We start from the raw sequence: 20,047 nt of genomic DNA on the forward strand, positions 1-20,047 counted from the left end.
TGGTCTACAGAGTTCCAGGAAAGGCTCCAAAGCTACACAGAGAAACCCTGTCTCAAAAAAAAAAAAAAAAAAAAAAAAAAAAAAGTCCCAGTCTCCAAAGATTTCAGACCCTAAGCACTATTGTGGTTTCTAAACTGGCACCTCTTTGCCCTCAGTGGTTATACAGAAATGCACAGGATTCTTGAAATTAGTCATGAACCCAGATTTGATGGGCCGGGTCACACAAGCCTGTAATCCTCGCTATTCAGAAGAAGGCTGACGCAGGAGACAGCTTCTGAGCTAGGTGTGTGCTAAAGGTCAGCCTGAGCAACTTAGCAAGATAAAACCCTGTCTCAAAATGAAAAGTAAAGCCAGGTATGGTGGTGCAAGCCTTTAATCTCAGCATTCAAGAGCCTGGAGGAGGATCAGGCTTTTACAGTCATCCTTAGCTACATAATGGAATTTGAAACCTACATAGGTCACGAAAGGCTATCAATCAGTCAATCAGTTGAGAATGTGGCCAATGGTGAAGGGCTTACCCAACTCAAGGGAAGGAGGGTGACACAGAACAGCTAGTGCTCTCAGATGAGTTACCTGCTAAACCTTGTCCTAAAGGGATACTCGGGTCTCAGACCAGAAATTCACCTGGGGTAGTCATGAACACGCGTGGAACCGATGGCATTATAACGCTGATTCAGGCAGCCAGCTGACACACATCGCCTCCAGGATGTTGGCTGCCCCCCGCAGGCTTGTGGGCAAGCTATCCCACCAAAGTCCACCCAGGCATCCCCTGGGGGTCCTTCTGCAAACACAGGCACACGCTCAGACAGTGTGGCACTCACTGCTTCACTCAGACCACTCGCCCCATCCCAGGCCCTTCTTTCTCGTGTGCTGCTTCGCTCCCAAAGCAGTGCTTAGACCTGAGCTTCCCCAGTGGCCCCAGTGCTGAGGCCTTCCTTCCAGGTGCCTGCTAGTCTCATCAAGTTTCCTCTAGCCCCGGTTCCTGCCACTTCCAGAACGGGGCATCGCCCTTCCACTCAGAACCCCTTCTTCAGGCAGTCTGTGGCTGCTCAGTACTCAGGAAGTGCGGAACTGATGGTTTAGGACTCCAGTATGCCCTCTCATCCTGAGCCTGTCAGGAAAACCTGGGCTGGGGAGCGCAGTAAGTCTGAAGAGCTGGTGGGGCCAGAAGCACCTGGCCATCTCCTTGTGGGTAAGCTCGAATTGACACATGTACATACCGACTACTATACTGTGCAGCAGTGTGCACATTCTTCCTAGCCTGTTCAGGCCAATTCTCAGTTTCAAGTCCACTGTTTAGATGTGATAAAGCTTCAGAGTATTAGGTACGGGGTCAGTTGGGTGTAACAGAAAGGCTGAACAGGTGTAAATTTACTGTCCTAACTCCTACAGTGGGGGTGGGGGGGAGGGGAGAGTATCTTCAAACAAGAGCTATTTCTAGCCAGGACCTCAGCTCTGCTTTGTCAACCACCAGTATTCCATGCAGCCGGGGAAAGGACTACTGAAGAGGAAGGACAAGGGCCATGCAGCTCTCAGATGACACTCCCCTTTATAGGTCCTTGTTTTTTCACTATGTAAGAAGAGCAAGGTGAGCTATGGAGACTTGAACTCTCCTGGACTCAGACTGCAACAGCAGCCCTTCGGGCCAACCACCCCCTTCCTCTCAAGGACACTACGTATGACATCCAACCACCTCAATGGTTGGCTGCAGTAGTTGATACAGTGCAGACTTGTTAGACGGCTTTCAAGGCCCTCTACAGCCTATGACCCTGTCTCTTCCATCTTCTTCCTCCTTATACACCACGATAAACATCTGGGAGCAAGGAGGTGGCTCTTGAAGTCGTACATTAGGGCCAGGTGTGGTGTCTGTGCCTATAATGCCAACACTTAGGAGGCAAAGGCAAGTGGATGTGAGTTGAAGGCCAGCTTGGTCTATGTAACCCAAGGCTCCACAAAGAGACCCTGTCTCAAAACAGAAAAAAAAAGTTACAGATTAAAATCGCTGCATTATTTTTTAAAGATAATATACAATACTACCCCAGGTGAATTAGGGTACCTTGGGAATGGGAGCTGGTAACACTGGCTGGTTTAACAATGCCTACTGGATTCCTGTAATGGGTACAGGAGTCACTCAAAGCAGAACCACAAAGGTTCCACCAAATTAAAAGACAAGACACTCTGCAGGTAGTAATTTTGAGTAAAATAAGCATTTTTAAGGAGTGTATGGAGGCATAGATCTCTAATCCCAGTACTTTGAGTCTCAGGCAGAACTGAGAATTTGTCAGTTTAAAGCCAGCTTGGGCAACATAGCAATTCTATTGTCAAGAAAAAGGTTTTGTTTATTGAGATGGGGTCTCAATCTGTGTAGCCCAAGATCCAACTACCTCAACCTCCTGAGGGCTGGGATTATCGATGTGGGTCACCATACCCTGCAGAAACATTCTCTTATATTTATATATTTTGTGTGTGTGAATGCACAGGGTAACTTGCAGAGAAGAAGGCAGTCTTTCCTTCCACTATGTGGGTAACAGGGATCCAGAAACTCACTGGTTATCAGTGCTTACCTGCTGAGCACCTTACTGGCCCCAAAATATAGTTTTAAAGTTGTACTTATATTTTTTCCTTCTTTAGACAAGCCCCAAAATCATAACAAAAAATATATGTATTCAGAGTTTAGCAAAATAGTATATAAAAAGACAATAATAGCCTAAAAATACCACTCTCTAGTGGTTAGCCAATGTTTTCTTTTTCTGATTTAGGGTCTGGTTTGGTACCGTACTGGGGACCGAGACCAAGGCCTTGCACATACTGAGCATATATGGCACCTCCAGCCCTGATAAGGGACTTTTCATTTTTAAGGGCAAAACAATCCCTTTTTAGGTATCAATGTGAGTCCTTGTGATAATACTGCTGCATGTACCTATTCTCGCAGTCATCACATGCAAAGTGAACTAAAATTACTTAAATCTACAAATAAAATCAAGGATTCACAAACTATGGCATTTTATTTCAGAGCCTTTGCTTACATTTGTACAATATATTACATAATTCATCATGTGTGCAGATCCTAATATACACTTTATAGTTTTAATCTATAAGTTTTTTCTTCAACATTTTGCTGTCAACAAATCTTTACAGTCTGTACAAATTTGAATAACTTGAAACCATTTTTCAACAAAATTAGTTACTGTAAGCACACATTACAAGACTTAAAATGCTTTTCTTAGAAAGGTTGAATGTAAAGGATTAAGGATTCTGACACGTTAGCATCTACAACAAAACGCTTCGAGATTCTCACATGTATTGCCAGAAAACAAACAAAACATGCCAGCCTCATTCAAAAAAAAGCACACGGAACCACAATTAAAACAGTGAAACAGTCTGTACAGTAAAGTACTGTGTATTAACAGTGCCAGGTTTTAAATAGCTTCAATGAACACATCCGCAATATACAAATGTCTTACAAAGGTGGGGAATTAAATACAAGTGCCAAACAGATTGGAATCATACAACATAAAGTCAACACAAATGAAAACAATTGGCGTTCATTTTGCAGTTTATACAAGGCATTTAATTGTATAGGCCTACTACCCAATTAGCTATTTATACTTAAAATAACAACCATCTTTGTGAGACAGGCCATATAAACAACCTTGAACCATTCTAACAGTTTGTTCCTGAAGTCTTTTTGTTGTAAGCTCATAATAAAATAAGCAATACAAATGAATTATCTGTATTTAAGGGAAAAGAAACATTTACAAGAAAACACAAAAATATAACTGTTATAATTCATTATGAATAAATATACACTTTGAACTGGCTAAGTACAATCTTTATACATTGTTTAAGATTTAATACAGTTTATTAGCCATTTTCTTTTTTCACACAATGTATTATATCAAAATTAAAAAAAAATACTGATTTATAGAAAAATGGCAAAGTACAGTAGTCCCATTTCAATTTGAAGGGGCATGAAAAGCCACTGCAGACCTTTTAGCCTAATTCAAACCTGTAAACATGTTCAGTCATTTTTAAAGAGAATCTTTAATATTTGGTTACCAGGACTGATGTCTAATAATATCCTGTTAACTGCAGGTTTTGAATTTGTTACATGTGCTTGACTTATACAATTAAAGTCACCCTAAGGTGACTTGCTTTAAAAAACAATTAGCTTGTACAAATGAAAATAGGTTCATATTTTTTAATAAATGAATGGAAAAATATCAAATGTTCCAGCTTTAACAAAATACAAGGGAATACATATACAGTAAGTCACCTCACATGTTCTGGCCCACCTTTCTCTGCTTACTGTGTTGTCTCTACAGGCAGTGAAAAGCCTCCTCTGCCCCAGTGGAAGGCCTTCAAGTTACCAGACACGCAATTCCCAGACAAGTTGGAAACAATTATTGCTTGAGGAAAAGCAGTTCGTTGTACTTTTTCTTCATAAAAAAGTGCACTTAAGTGCCAAGTCAGCTTGTCAAGAAACAATTTTTAAATATAAAATAGTGCTTGTCTGATTTTTTGTGTGTGTGTGCCACTGTGCAGTATAAAAAAGATGTGGCCCTCAACAGCCATTAAGTGCAAAGTGCTCTAGCAAGTCCTGCTGTCACCTGCACTCAACTGACACTCCATTCTGTGAGGCGCTGGACATTGACGGGTCAGCCAGTGTCAACATAACAGCAGCTGTTATGGAGCTGGACGAGGGAGAAGAGGAGGAGGAGGAGGAAGATGTAGCAGCACCTGAGGAAAAGGAAGAGCACACGTGAGGCTACAAGGCAAGGCACAGTGGACAGAAGCAAATGCTAGTCTTAGCCTAACTGTCTGCTATGTTCTCCAAATTCACCTTCTAGGAGCCATCCATGCTGACAGTACCACAGTGTACAGAAAGGGACAGCCAGTGTACTTCAGCAGCAAGTCACTGCTCAACAGAGACATCCTGTACAGAGATCATGGGTACAGTGGTACAGCTCGGAGGCAAAGTACTTGCCTAGATTATAAGCCCATTGGTTCTTTCCCCAGCCCTGTCAAGGAAAAAGCAAGGCAGAGCAGAGAGGGAAGAAATGAGCTATATACCCACACTGCAGAGGGTAAGGTAAAGGATAACTCTGTTCACCAAATACCCAAACAGTTTTGAATGAAACTGGAAAAGTCTCTGTTATTTCTGTCTTTCCATCCTTCAAGTTTTCCTATAAATTCCTATGGTGCTAAGAACGGGGAGGCTGAAACCTCATAGATGGTTACCAGGCATAAATTGCTTGCCTCTGTAGCCTAACTACCTGAGCTCAACTCCCAGAACCTACACGAGAGTGGAAGGGGAGAAATGACTCCATTATGTTTTCCTCTTGACCTCCACATACACTCACACAATAAATGATTTTATTTCAAAGTTTAAAAAGAATGGGAGGCTGAGTTGAAAAGCTAACCAACTGCACTTACCTCCCTCAGTTTATAAGATATATGCACTGTTTTCCTCAAGGGCATTCTTTCCTTATTATCAATGCATAAGTGGAATAATACACACACACACACACACACACACACACAAATAGAAAGTTGTCCTCTGATCTCTAGACGTACATTATGGAACACTTGCACACACATACGTGCGCACACACACACACACACACACACACACACACACACACACACAGTGTAAAAACAAATTTTTGTTCCATACACGGGCGTAAGTTAGAGAAGCACATCTATCACCTACAACTGTCTTATTTGCCCAAGTGCTCCCTCTACTGTCCCTAGTTGTTCGTATTCTTTAAAACTTTAGATGGAAAATTACTGCCACAAGGCCTAATCTTTTATAAAGACAATTGCAATGGAACATAACCCAACATATTTACTTCTGCATTTTGGAGCCTTTGGAAGATTCCTAACCTGAACCACCAGAGATGAACAGTTTCTATAGAGAATATGTGGTCCTCAAACAGCTACCATATCTCTGTAGAGACAACATCTGCAACCCATGTTCTAAAAGAATTTCATCTCTAGAATCTGAAAATGAGGATTTAAATTTCCTAGATTTAACAGCACTTATTAAAACATAGGAAGGAGCTGGGGAGGTTGCTGTGGGATGGTCTGTATGTCAAATTGTTCTGATTGGTCAATAAATAAAACACTGATTGGTCAGTGGCCAGGCAGGAAGTAGGTGGCCAGGCAGGAAGTAGGTGGGACAAGGAGAGAGGAGAATTCTGGGAAGCAGAAGGCTGAGGCAGAGAGACACTGCCAGCTGCCGCCATGACCAGCAGCATGTGAAGATGCCGGTAAGCCACCAGCCACGTGGCAAGATATAGATTTATGGAAATGGATTAATTTAAGCTATAAGAACAGTTAGCAAGAAGCCTGCCACGGCCATACAGTTTGTATGCAATATAAGTCTCTGTGTTTACTTGGTTGGGTCTGAGCAGCTGTGGGACTGGCGGGTGAAAAAGATTTGTCCTGACTGTGGGCAAGGCAGGAAAACTCCAGCTACAGGAGGTAGCTCAGTCATTGAAGTGATTATAAAAATCTCAGTTCCGTCTCTAGAACCTATGTAAAAAAGCAAAGCTTGGTTGCCAGCCAGATTAGCCTATGAGCAAAGCCCAGGCCAAGGAGAGATGTCTTAAAATAAGGTATCTGAGGTTGTCCTGTGGCCTCCACACACATGCACACACACATACAAACACAGGTGGAAGTAAAGTGGAATACAGTGCGCTATCGTATAGTATCCTATCTCCTGCCTTTGCTTTGGTTTAGATTATGAGACAGATCTCCCTATAGGGCCCTGGCTAACCTGAACTTCACTATGTACAGCAATCTAACCTTGAATTTGCAAACACTGTCTTGCCCCTGCCTCTCAAGTGCTAGGGCTGCAGTATGTGCCAACAACATAGTGTAAGGTCACGTTCCATCCATATCAGCATATACAACTCTATTTCTTTTTCTTTTCAAATAGTATTACACTATATTTACAAGCAATAATTTCTTTAATTTCCAAGCTTTTGTTGTTACCAACAATATAATAGTTTGTACAATTAATACAATTTTATTTAAGACAGGGTCTTAAGCAGGCTAGCCCCAAACCTACCCTGTAGCCAAAGATAACCTTGAGGTCAAGATTCTCTTGTTTTTATTTTACCTTCCAGGTGCTGGAATTACAAGTATGTGCCACCACACCCACTCAATCACAAATCAAAAACTGAATGTCTATATTATTTTCATTGGCTTGAATATAAAATGTATGAAATGTAATGATTCCGGGGGGTGGTGGTGGCGCACACTTTTAATTCCAGCACTTGGGAGGCAGAGGCAGGCAGATCTCTTTGAGTTCGAAGACAGCCTGGTCTACAGAGTGAGATCCAGGACAGTTAACAAAACTACACAGAAAAACCCTGTCTCGAAAAACAAACAAACAAACAAATAAATAAATAAAATGTAATGATTTCCATTAGCAATGTTGCTAATTCAACATTAACTGCTTTACATCTTGATTGATTCAGATTCAAGTCACTCTAGGCTACTATCTGAACTAGTGGAACAGGCTTCCCGTATCTCCTGCTTCCACTGCGGCTCCTAGAATCAATCTACTTTCCACCCAGCATGCCATTTCCCTGTCTAAAGATTCTAACTCTCTATTCTGCTCAAAATACAACTGCAACCCTTCACGCTAGCCTACAGGGCCCCACATGACTCGCTCTCTGATTTCGTGACGAAAATCTCTACTACTTTTACACCACAATGGTTTTCATTCCGATGTGAAAAGGAACCAAGTATACCCTCACCTCAGAGCAGAGGTCCTAATTTGGGGTTATTCTACTACTTCATCCTGTGGCCACCTGACAGTGTCTATAAGAATTAACTGTGCCATACCATTGGCATGTGGGATGGTGGCTAGAAATACTGTTAAACAACCTATGATGTAGACGACAGCTATCTACAGGAAAAAATGATCAGGCTCAAAATGTTAATGGTGCCACATTAAAGCAATCCTGTTTCAGGGACTTCTGCCAAGGACTGAGTAATATGTCACACAAACTCCATGGTGTAGCTAATGGAAAATAATTCAAGGTCCTAACTGTAGGGCACTAATATAATCCAATGGATATCCTTATAAAAAGAAGACTCAGAGACATCTCTACATCCACTATAGATGTTTCCACAGGGAAGAAGGTGGCAAAGACAGCCTACACAAAACATGGCAGGCCTCAAGAGAAAAAACAAGGTGCTGACTGTTTAAATTTCCAGTACTGTGAGAAAAGAAGTTTCTATTGTTGTCTTCTCTGTCATGGTATTTTGTTATGACATCTCACATCACTTCTTGTCATTTAGGTCTCAATAGAAATGTCCTGACTATTTGCATTCTAAAGTAACCCAAATAGTGAGAAAAAAATAAAAAAAATAAAAAATAAATAAAACGCTGTTACACTGTTGTGAGGAAATGTCAACTATTGGCACAATAGAAAACAACATGGAGGTCCCTCAAAAATTACAAGTAAATCTACCACATTATAGAAAATAGGACAGTGTTTACAATGGCCAGGAAAGTAGAGGAGAAGAGGCATGGAGATTAGTTCATGACATAACATCCGGACCAGATGGGAGCAGTACATTTAGTGTGCTCACATAGAAGGGTGGTGACGGCCAACAATACTGCACTATAGAATTCAGAAGACCTACAAGATGGAATTTTGAATGTTAAATGTTTTTTCCTGTTTGGTTTTTTTTTTTTTGTTGTAGTTTTTGGGTTTTTTTTTTTTTTTGTTTGTTTTTTTTTTTGTTTTTAGAGACAGGGTTTTTCTCTGTGTAGTTTTGATGCCTGTCCTGGATCTTGCTCTGTAGACCAGGCTGGCCTCAAACTCACAGAGATCCGCCTGGCTCTGCCTCCTGAGTGCTAGGATTAAAGGAGTGCGCCACCACTGCCCAGCGGGATTTTGAACGTTTTTATAACAGAGAAGATGGAAATCTAGAAATCCTGAAGGAATCACTCCACAAGTATGAATGTACTGAAACACCACACTGTGACCATAAAATGTATGAGTATTTGTCAAAGTATTCTTTAAAAGAAAGTTTCTTCAGTAATACCTGGCACAAACCAAATGTACAACACAGGCTTTGCTGAAGGAGCTCATATAAATCAAAAGACCTTATGATTTATGTATTATACTAAATTTCTTTTTGGGCAGACAGGGTCTTGCCCAAATTGACCTGGCCTCCCACTCTTGCTGTCTCTGTCTCCTTAATGCTAGGACAGCAGCCATTTGCCACTCAGTTAAGACCCACCATGCCTATCTTCCTTCAGATTGAGGGTGTACTGTGAGTTCCATGAGTGGGCACTGTGATGTCCTATCAGATGAGGCTGACAGAGTGAAGTTTGTCCACAGAAACATAGACAGTCTTTCCTCAACAGCAGTGCGCTAAACTGACTTATGTCTAAGGGAAAAGTACTTACTTTCTCTCTCTTTCTTCTTTAGACGTTTTCTCCTTCTATCAATGGAAGCTACTTCAGATTTTAATGACAGATAATGCTTTCTGATTTCTTGCAATTTTTCTTGAAGAATTGAGATACGTTCAGCACTTGTCATATTTTCCAGGTCCGCTGTCAATTTAAAATATTCATTAATATGTATTTTGGAAGTAAAAGTTAATAAAAACCAAAACTGATATGGTTATAGAATAAAGTCAAAGACAGATAAACTACAAGACAGTTTTCTGGGTGTGATGGTGCACACTTGTGATACCAAATAAACCACAAAAAACAAAAACATCAAAATATTTACTTCCTAAATTACTCTACTTCCTATCCTCTGACTATAATAACCTGGCGCAAATGAAATGTACAACACAGGGTTGGTTGAATGAGCATGTACAAACCAAGACCTCATGATCGATGCGTTATGCTAAAATTCTTCTTTTGGGCAGACAGGCTTGCTATGTAGTCTAGGCTGAATTGGACTCCCATTCTTGCTGTCTCTGCCTCCTGAATGCTAGGACTACACATCTACCACTATACCCACTACTATTTTCTCTGCTCAGTTTTCTAGTCATACAAAATAACACCATAGTGCATCAGTTTAAAAATAGCCAATGTAGCCTGGTTATATCTGGTGTAGGCACGGTAAAACACATTCAGTCTGGTCTACATAGTCAGTCCCAGACCACCCAAGGCTACATAATCAGACCCTACCTCAAAAACAACAACAACCAAAAACAAAACAAAAAACAAAAACCCAACAAACCAAAAAAAAAAAAAAAAAAAAAAAAAACACAAACCCAGTTATGGCAATTCAACCTTGAAATTCCAGCCCTCAGGAGACTAAGGCAAGGGGATTGCCCGAGTTTGAAAGTAACCTGATCTATACAGTATACCAGGCCAGACAGGCTATATAGCCAGATCTTGTCTCAAAAAGCAAATTCACATTTGCAGATATCATGCAAAGACAGCAGAAGGTTAAAATTGTATTTGAGAGGAGAAGGGAAGGGAGATAGGGTCGCAACTTTCTAACCCAAGATGTTCTCAAACTCTCAATCCTCCAGTCTCAAATTCCTGAGCTCTGGGATTATAGGTGTGTATCCCTATGCCCAACTCCCATACTGTTTCTTTATTTAAAAAACAAAACAAGATTTATTTTTATTATTCTTAATTGTATATGTGTGTAGTCTATGTGTGCAGGTGCCTGAAGAGGCCAAAGGTTGTCAGATCCCCCCACCCCAGCCCTGAGTTACAGGCTGCTGTGAGTGACATGGGTGCTGGGAACTGAACTGCCATCTTCTGGAAGAACAGTACAAGCTCTTAACCAGTAAGTCATTCCTCCAGCACCCCCATACTGTTTCCAAGCAGATTCTCAATCTCACATGTACTCACTTCCTGGTCAGCATCTTACTATTTTCTTTTAGCAATTTGTTCATTCAAATCAGGATCCTACTAAGGTCTACACTATGCCACTGATAAGGTCCCCAGGCTCAGGGTAGCTTCTTTTTTGCTAGCACTGGCATCAGGAGGAACTAAGACAAAATGCCTACAGTCCAGACCAAATATGTCACTTACACATCTGAAAACTCCACTTGTACACCTTGGGAAGCCGGTTACTGGGCTCCTTGAGATCAGGGTCTTTATCCCCATTCTTGCCACACTTTCCTGGAGACTGTATCCTTGCAGGAGACTTGCTATTGTGGGACTTCATTCCAGTGGGGACTGACTTGACTGCCTGAGTCTTAGTCACACTTTCACCAGCTGAAAGTTCTTCACTGTCACTACTGTTTGCTGAAAGGGAAAGAAACCATCAATAAACAAAAGTTGGTCAATCTATCATCAACTTAAGAGGATAACTCTAAATTCACCACTTAAGTTTTCCACTACAATAAACAATCTACCTAGAAAATCAGTGTGGAAGATTTAGCTCAGTTGTATAATGCTTGCCTAGCAAGCGCAAGTCCCTGGGTTCAGCCCCTGGCACTGGAAAAATAATACCTAGAAAAATCACATGCAAATGCAGACATATCTCAGCCAAGGGAAACAAAAGCCAGTCTTCCACCTAGATTGCCAATAGGTATGAATTCATTACAGTGATCTTTCATCCTGCTAGTTTCACTAGAAAATACAGTGAGCCAGCATCTAGATGCTCCCACATATCCATATCACAGATGCTTCACTCAGTCAGTCTCTTCCCTAGCTAAAGAGCTTTTTACTCTGTTGGAATATGGCATTTCTTGTAGTAACTTCTTTAGGACTTTATTTGTGCACAGCAAAATGTACCAATTCTGCTGCCACAGTGGTGCATAATCATCACTATCACTGAAGAATTTCTTGGGAAACTATACTGACATGGGTAACAAATTCCTTCATCTCCTCACACATAATAGCTTGTTTCCTAAAATTTATCATCACACTCTCTGTGGTCAACATATTCTGGAGTTTATCAAGAATTTGCTAATTAAGCTTCAGTTCTAGAATGGATGAACTTATCCTTGACCACTTGTCATAGGACAGGAGTACGGTTTGTTTAGTTATGCATGTCCTCTTTCTAGATACAAAGTACCTCGTTAGATTCCGTTACAATGATTGCATTAAGACATGCTCAGAGAATGGTTAATGGTAAATTACCAGGACTGAAGCCAGATAATCAAAGTTACCATCAACTGCTCTAAATGGATTAATTTATTGACTCTTTGAAGATGAGCCTTTCTGGAAATGACATTAAAATGGTAACATCTTGAGGACAAAAGCATTATAGTGTAGAAAAAAGTATTTTAACTATTCTATTGTTCATACCAAGTAATCTAGAACCAATTTGGCATATATTGATGAATTATTCTTTAACAGCACTCAAGTAGGGGCTCTGAAGGTGTCAAAAGTGTTCCAAACTGCAAAGGTGCACCTCTTCCCCTGAGAGTAAACAACCTCTGCCACTCCTATACACACATCTTAATGAATCTTTCCCCAGTCCCCACTGCCGCTCTGGAACCATAACAACTCCTAGCTAAGCCACCCAAGGCTTGGCCCCTTTGTGTGCTGTGGCCTGCCTCAGCCTGCCTGACACGGCCTTGCTGAGCACAGCCACCCGGGGCCCCAAAGGATGCCATATTCACCGCCTGGAAGTCATATGGGCTCAGCAGAAGCTCGGGGAGCTGACCGCGTAACCCTTTTCTGCACTGCAGTGCAGCCAAGGCCGCTGCTAGCAAAGGTCAGGCAGTGGAGGTGGCAGGAGTCTCGGAAGAGCAGCAGGGGTCAGTGTGGGGCACCTGAAAAAAAATTCTTTACATATTTTCCACTTCTTATTTTGTCTACAAAAATAATAATAATAAATAAAGATCAAATGCACAGCCCTCAGAAGAAGCAAAGCATTATATTCTCTGCAGGCCAATGAACAGCCCCTGCCAGTCTTAGAGCACTCTTAGCAAAAGTATTGCTTGTGATTGCTTTCAAGTAATATATATGGTTTAGGGATGGGAGTGTAATTTCATAGACTGAAACTGTGCCTGCTGTTCTGAAACATTACAAATCAATCCACTTCCTTGTAACAAAAGTACACATAGAACATGTAGACACTGAACATGAAGGTAACTGAGCCATGATGTCTACATGGTCACTCACCAGCAACCAATACCATTAATAGCAATTTGTTCAATCCTAGACTTTACCTATCATGAGAAAACTTCTGTGTATCTGTTAGCTGTTTGTTGTTTGAGGCAGGGTCACATGTAGTCCAGGCTGACTTTGAATTGGCTATGTAGCATAGAATGATCTTGAACTCCTGATTCCTCTGCCTCTACCTCCCCAAAACTGGCATTATAGGTGTGCACCACCTATCCAGCATGTGACCTTTTTTAAGGTTATGAGAAAAAAAAATGTAGAATTAACCCATAACCAAATAACCTTTTAATGGGGGGGGGGGTCAACTATTATTTTTGTATCTTGAAGCTTCAAAGCAAATTTCACACTTACTGCCTTTCCCCTTCTTTTTGTTGTTCACCACGGTGGCTTTATGGCTTCTCTTCTGCTTTTTTGATGAACTTCCTCCTCCCTGAGCATCTTTCACTCTTTTCTGACCTGTACAGGCTGTAATGAGAAATAACTTAAGTGATATAAAATAGAACTCACTTTTATTTTGGCAGGACAGGGGACTGAACAGATCCGTGAATAGCTTCACGGACAGTAAGCCACTGCTCTACAACTGAGCTGTATACCCAGTACAGTAACACAAAACAGAATCAGACATTCCCTAGCTGACTATTTAAATATTTTAGAAAGCAATTCCCAAACTATAAACTTTTGTAAGATTTATATAAATTATCATAAAAAATATTCCCAATTTTTAATTCACTGTCATTAATGAAGCTCAGCTAGCCCTTGAAAGTTAAGGACTTTTTCCAGAAAGGCAAGGTGCATTCTTAGGAAAATCGAGACTGAAAATGCTGTCAGCATAGTACTGCAGTTTATGGGTCCAGTAACTCAAACATAGGAATATGCTGAAATCTGTTAAGATTCAATAAAACCGAAGTACTAAGGTTCTGTTACAAGTGGTAATGCTAACAAGTGAATGGGACAGGAGGGAAAGTAAAACAGGAAGTCACATAGCTTAGACTGGTCTCCAACTTCCTGTACAGCTGGAGATGGCTTTGAACTCCTGGTCTTTGCCTCCACCTCCCCAGTGCTGCACTTACATGCCTGAAACATGGTGCTTTGTAATGTATTAATTGGATATATTCTGGCAGTAATTCATGCTTGTTTTATGTGAATTTACTTCTAGGGCATTGGCAAGCTAATTTGCATACAACTTACAAACTCAGCAACATGGATTTTAAGAAACACCCAATCCTTTTGGTATGAAATGACCTGCAAAGTACTATAAACCAACACCATCCTTCCTTGAACTAGCTCAAGTGTTTAGCTTCAACAAGAACTTCTTTGATGCGAGAGCTTCACGGATCCATCCCGATTCTAAACTGCACCATCTCTGTACATTACTGGTGAGGTCTTCAGCCCGTGTTGTACTCTTGTGACTTTGGAATTACACACTCTCTCAGACTACCCAAAATGAGCCTTTGTTTTAAAAGGCAGAGACTAAAGAGGTACATCCACTTGCTTCCAATTTCTAGTACTGTAACATATCATATAAATTATTCTTATAATAAATCTATGGCAGCCAAAAATGTTTCTTGCTGCTTCTGTTACCAATGGTAAAATTAATCTGCAGTTTACAAAATATGGCTTCCTTGGTTGCAAACTGTAATAGGCTATTCATTGTATGAAATTTTGTATTTTTTACTGAATATATTAATGAAAATGAGATTATATGATAGGTGTCTAAGAGTTCAATGAGACATGAATTCCAAAAAAATTGAATAGTGCTTTGATTTGATAAAGCAGATGGCCTCGAGTTTCACACCTTTTAAAAATAAAATTTATTTTATGTTTAGTTGTATGTGTGGGTATGAGCTTGTGAGGGAAGGTACCCATGGAGGCCAGAAGATGGGAGTCAAATTTCCTGGAAACAGAGTTACAGGCGGTTGTAAACCACCTAATGTAGGTGCCGGGAACTGAACTCTGGTCCTCTGCAAAAGCTGTATGCTCTCTTAACTACTAAGTCATCTCTAGCCACAGCACTTAAAAAAGAAAAGTTTGTGTGTGTGTGTGTGTGTGTGTGTGTGTGTGTGTGTGTGTAGGTAAGAGAATACCTTTGTGAGTTGATTTACTCTTTCAACCAAGTGGTTTTAGGGATCAATCCAAGTTATCAGGCCTTTACCCACGGAACCTTCTTGCCAGTCCAAGTTCCATACATTCCCCCCCTACCGCCACCAAGACAGGGTTTCTCTGAGTAGCACCAGCTGTCCTGGAAGTTGTTCTATAGATCATGCTGGCCTCGAACTCTGAGATCCATGTGCCTCTGTCTCCTGAATGCTGGGATGCAAGGTGTTTGCCAGCACCACCCAGCTCCAAGTTCCATACTTTCAATCTAATCAAGTTTAATATTTAAAAGGGCAGCACTGAGTCTTAGCAGAGAAAATAGCAAACTCTTTCTGGTTGATTTTAATTTTTCTTAAGAGATGAAGACCATAAAAAGGATATAATCGCTCAAGAGAAAGAATTCTAATACACACTGTTGAAGGCCTAACTGACATTCTTTCCCTTTGAAGATGCCTTTCTTCATGAATATGTAATATAACTCTATAACAGAGCACAGATGTAATCATAGTAGCAGCTATACTTGTAAATCCCCAATAGCTACAATCTCTGTTTTACTAATGATTTACTATCTTTTATTTCCTTGAGAAATGTTCTCAGTATGCAGCACCCCTGGCCATGAACTGTAGCCCAGGTTGGTCTTGAACACTAGAGCCTCCTCTCCTAGTCTCCCATGTGCTGGGATTACAGCATGCAAGGGTTACCATATCTCTTTATGGTCAACTAAGACTCTCAAACTAGTCGCACTATCCTCTGCTACTCAAAACATATACCCTTTACACTGGGTGATTACATTTCAAAACTAAGTGTTGGCCTTGAGTGCACTGATTTAAGGCACCTGATCAAAGTAGTTCATAAGAAAAATGATGGCACAGTACAACTATGGTACCATTAGGAAATACTAATACTTTTACAAAGTACTAATTTGATTTTTTCTCTTTGAACAACTCATGGAAAATCAAGAGTATTACTATAGAATATTATTAACATACATTGGTCCTTCAATTTGGAAGCTATAATCTAATAAAGTATCAAATTCCTTTACAAACTCACACAAGTAAGTCAGGCTTGCAAATCAGTTTGACACAACTGTCTGAGGGAAGCAGTGCCTGGGCAGTTGGTTGCTCGAAACCCCTATTTACAGTATTTGGTTAAGGGTAGAGGGGTCTGTCAACAAATCAAAATGTTTGTGAGAGACTACACGTTATAACTGCAAACACAGTGTTACATAAATACAGTTAAGTGGGCTCATATATCTAGTCAACCAACATATGGAATGAATTTCATTAGCTTTAGCTCTGGGCCTACAGGAAAGTTGTAGCATGTGGTCTAAAATCCACTTGAAATGTCATGGGAGGTTCAGGAAAAGGACATTAAAGACTCTCAAATGCATCCCATTATCATTATTTAAATTACCTTCCTACTGTCCATTTTTACTGTGTTCATACAAGCACACCACTTAACCACCTCACATTAAAAGACACAGTGCGAGCCGGGCGTGGTGGCGCACGCCTTTAATCCCAGCACTCGGGAGGCAGAGGCAGGCGGATCTCTGTGAGTTCGAGGCCAGCCTGGGCTACCAAGTGAGCTCCAGGAAAGGCGCAAAGCTACACAGAGAAACCCTGTCTCGAAAAACCAAAAAAAAAAAAAAAAAGACACAGTGCAACTCCCAAGGCATTAAGGAGAGAAATCCTACAAGTGGTCAGCATGTCCTTTTCAGCCTCACCTTTTTCTGGGTGTTCTGGTTCTGGCTGATTGCTACTGCTGGAGCTCACGCTCGCATCGAAGCCTGCTGGTGAGCTATTTCCCTCTGACTGGAGGTCCTGGAGCTCCCCCACAACACTGTCCACCTCGATTGTGCTGTCAGTTTCACTTTTGATGCTTCGAACCTCCTCCTGGTTTGGAGCCAGGGGCTCTGACACTGTGACAGAAGACTGCTGCTGACTAGTTTCTGTCACAGTGACTGATGAAGGCGACTCCGGTGTGGTAGGTGGGGTATTAAGCACTGAATTACTGCCACTGCTTGGAAATTCAGTTTTTCGGTCACTAACCTCTAAGGGTTTTTCTTCAACTGACTTACTGTCAACATTGGCTGGCAGTGGCTTCTCAAGCTCTATAATGGGTGAACAACTCTCCTCTTCTGCCACAGTCTGCAGTGACTCCTCTACGGCCCCTTCATCTGGGGCAGGATGGGGTGGAGACGCTGCAGCCTCAGTGTCAGAGTCGGAGAAAAGCTCCTTTAGTGTTTTCTTGGGCCACTGTCCCTGAATACTTGACCAGACGTCTTTTCTATCTTTAGCCCTGCTGTTCTGAAGTCTTTCATCAGAGTTGTTTAGAAGTTTTATCCTTTTTTCTGGTACTTCCGAAAATCCTGAATAGAAACTCGTTGTCCGTAGAGATTTCCTCTTTTCCTCCAAGCCATTATATTTCTTGGTTGGTGTCATCTTTGCTTTGGCCTTTTCTTCCTCATCTTCATCGGAGGAGCTGTTACTACTGTTTTCTGTGCAAAGTGGCTCTTTGCTCTTGGTTCTGTCTTCCTTCTTGCCAGGGGATCCAGTCTGCAAACATTCTTCTGTATTGCAATACCGTCTTTTCCCTCGTTTTGTTTGTGGCTTTAAAGATTTATCTGTTGTGTCTTTCTTAACATCTTTTCTCTTTTTTGTGATTTCATCTTCTTCTTCAAAATCAGTATCTTCTGATATTCCTTCAACATCCTTTCTTAATCTTTCTGGAGATTTTGTTTTGGCTATTACCAAATCTGTGTGGACTTTGTTTTCTTCTGGCAAAGATGGACTACTCTGTTCCTCTTTTGAAATAAGCTCGTTTCTGGGGTGGGTCAAATGGTCCACCTTTGATTCATCTTTGCCACTGCTGTCTATGTCCTGAGCACCCCTCTCATCTTCCTGCTCACTTTCTTCAGCAGAACTTTCAGAAGCTAAAAAATAAGAGGGTGGGGGGGTAATAAGCCTAGTAAGACTATTGTTTATGTCTGCCTCAAACAAAAATGGAAAGAAAAAGTTCCTCCTAGGTGCTGTGGTTTAAATGTCTTCTTCAAAACTGAAGCTGAAACCTAACTGACACTCTGAGAGTACTGGCAAGTGGGAACTTTACAAGTGACTAAATCATGAACAGAATGATGTCCTTTTCACAGGAGTGGGTTAGCTAGTGCACGGGTTACCACTGTTGTGATGCCCTCACCACAGAGAGCTCAATGCCCTCAATGGCAAGAAAGAAAACCTTTTCTTTTTGAGTTTTATCCAAGCTGTAGCAGTTAGACTAGTAGAAAACTGACTAAAACACACAGCTGTAACCAGAATAAAAACTTTTTCAAGTGAATAAAACTAATCTGTAGAAATTTTCTAAAGAAATTTGCCCCTTTCCTTTACTTGTTTTTAAAGTACTAGAAAACATTGTCATCCAAATGAGAATAGGAAGGGCTGCAGAGATGGCTCAGCAATTAAGAGTGTCCATTGCTTTAGCAAAGGACCTAAGTCCCCAGCATCAACAAGGCGGCTCACAACCATCTCTAACTCCAGTTCCAAAGGATCCAACCCATGTTCTGACCTCTGAGGACACCAGGCACTTGGTACAAATACATACATGCAGGCAAAACAAACATACACATAAAATACATAAATCTTTAAAAAAATATTTTTAATGAGAATTTAGGGTAACAGAATCCTCAGTTAAAAAACAAAAACAAAAACCTATACTAGAGAAGAGTTTTTGAATCTTTCTACCTAGCCATCCAGTCATCTAATCATTCTGGAATGACCTATCACAACACCCACCACACACACCCGGGTATTATTATAATGACTCTTTCTCTTAATTAAGCAGGCTTTGAAACCAGAATATGATATAGAGAGTCTACTCAGACAAGCTCTGGCTGGCCTAGAACTCACTATGTAGACCAGGCTGGCTTTGAACTCTCAAGAGATCAGCCTGCCTTTTGCCTCCTGAGTACTGGGATTAAAAGTATGCACCACACTTGGACCAAATAGCATTAAAGACAGCCTCAATCTACGATTTCTCACAAATTGAGGCTTCCATTAAATGTTCAGTATTACTTTTAAAGTAAACAGTATCTTCTTTAGGAGTATATCCATAAATAAATAAATAATTAAATCCTACTTTTAAAAAAAGGAATGTTATATAAAGTTAAGGTAGTAATGACTCCTGAGGAGGCACACCTAATTAACTGCTACCTGCTCATGACTGAAGTGTCTAATTCTTGTTCTTTAAACTACGTGTTTTTTTTAATATAGTAGTCTACTTGTCAGATACATTAGCAAACTTTTAAAACAAACTTTAGAATATTATATAGCAGTAGACTTATAGAATAAATCCATATACAGTCTTCTGAAAGAAGGGAGAAAACCTAATTTCTATTATAGCTAAAATAAATAAAAAACAAAACACTCGAAACAGTTTAAAATATTTTTAGGGAAAGGAATTAATTTACTTTGTAGATCAGATCCCTGTTCCAATCAATTTTCAAGCCAGATTTAATAATCTCCAGTTCTCAATGCTTTTTTTAAATATAATTTATTTATTTTTCTTATTTTGACTGGGTGAATGTTTAGCCTGTGTGTGCACGCGCACACACACACACACACACCCCAAATGTATGCCTGATGCCCATGGAGTTCAGAGGAGGGTGTCAGATCCCCTCCATTCTGGAGTTAGATGGTTATGAGGCACCATGTGGGTTCTGGAAATTGAACTCAGGTCCTATGCAAGGGCAACAAGTGCTCTTAACCACAGAGGCATCTCACGAGTCCAGTTTTCTGCTTTTCTTATTACTTGCTTCATATTACCATGTATACTAACCATAACAACATCATAAAAGAATCAAACAGATAAGCAGGTTAAGTA

The 20,047-nt window shown here is 40.7% G+C and overlaps 1 protein-coding gene across 6 annotated transcripts in view; it reads right to left on the reverse strand.

Annotated features, from left to right (window-relative positions):
* Positions 1 to 2,986: 2,986 nt before the first annotated feature.
* Arid4b (AT-rich interaction domain 4B) overlaps positions 2,987 to 20,047 on the reverse strand; it is a 121,075-nt gene continuing 104,014 nt past the window's right edge. For 5 of the 6 annotated variants that reach the window (XM_028859874.2, XM_028859858.2, XM_028859869.2 and 2 more), the window contains 5 exons: positions 16,896 to 18,104; positions 13,430 to 13,543; positions 11,033 to 11,248; positions 9,437 to 9,583; positions 2,987 to 4,740 (listed from right to left, as the gene is read on the reverse strand). In XM_028859874.2, the coding sequence (XP_028715707.1) occupies positions 4,607 to 4,740; positions 9,437 to 9,583; positions 11,033 to 11,248; positions 13,430 to 13,543; positions 16,896 to 18,104 (1,820 nt within the window). In that variant the 3' untranslated portion in view covers positions 2,987 to 4,606. Of the gene's footprint in view, positions 4,741 to 9,436; positions 9,584 to 11,032; positions 11,249 to 12,573; positions 12,727 to 13,429; positions 13,544 to 16,895; positions 18,105 to 20,047 lie in introns of those variants that run through there. The other variant, XR_005091610.1, reaches the window with a different exon arrangement.

Source organism: Peromyscus leucopus, chromosome 5 (assembly GCF_004664715.2).
Source record: "Peromyscus leucopus breed LL Stock chromosome 5, UCI_PerLeu_2.1, whole genome shotgun sequence".
NCBI lineage: Eukaryota > Metazoa > Chordata > Mammalia > Rodentia > Cricetidae > Peromyscus > Peromyscus leucopus.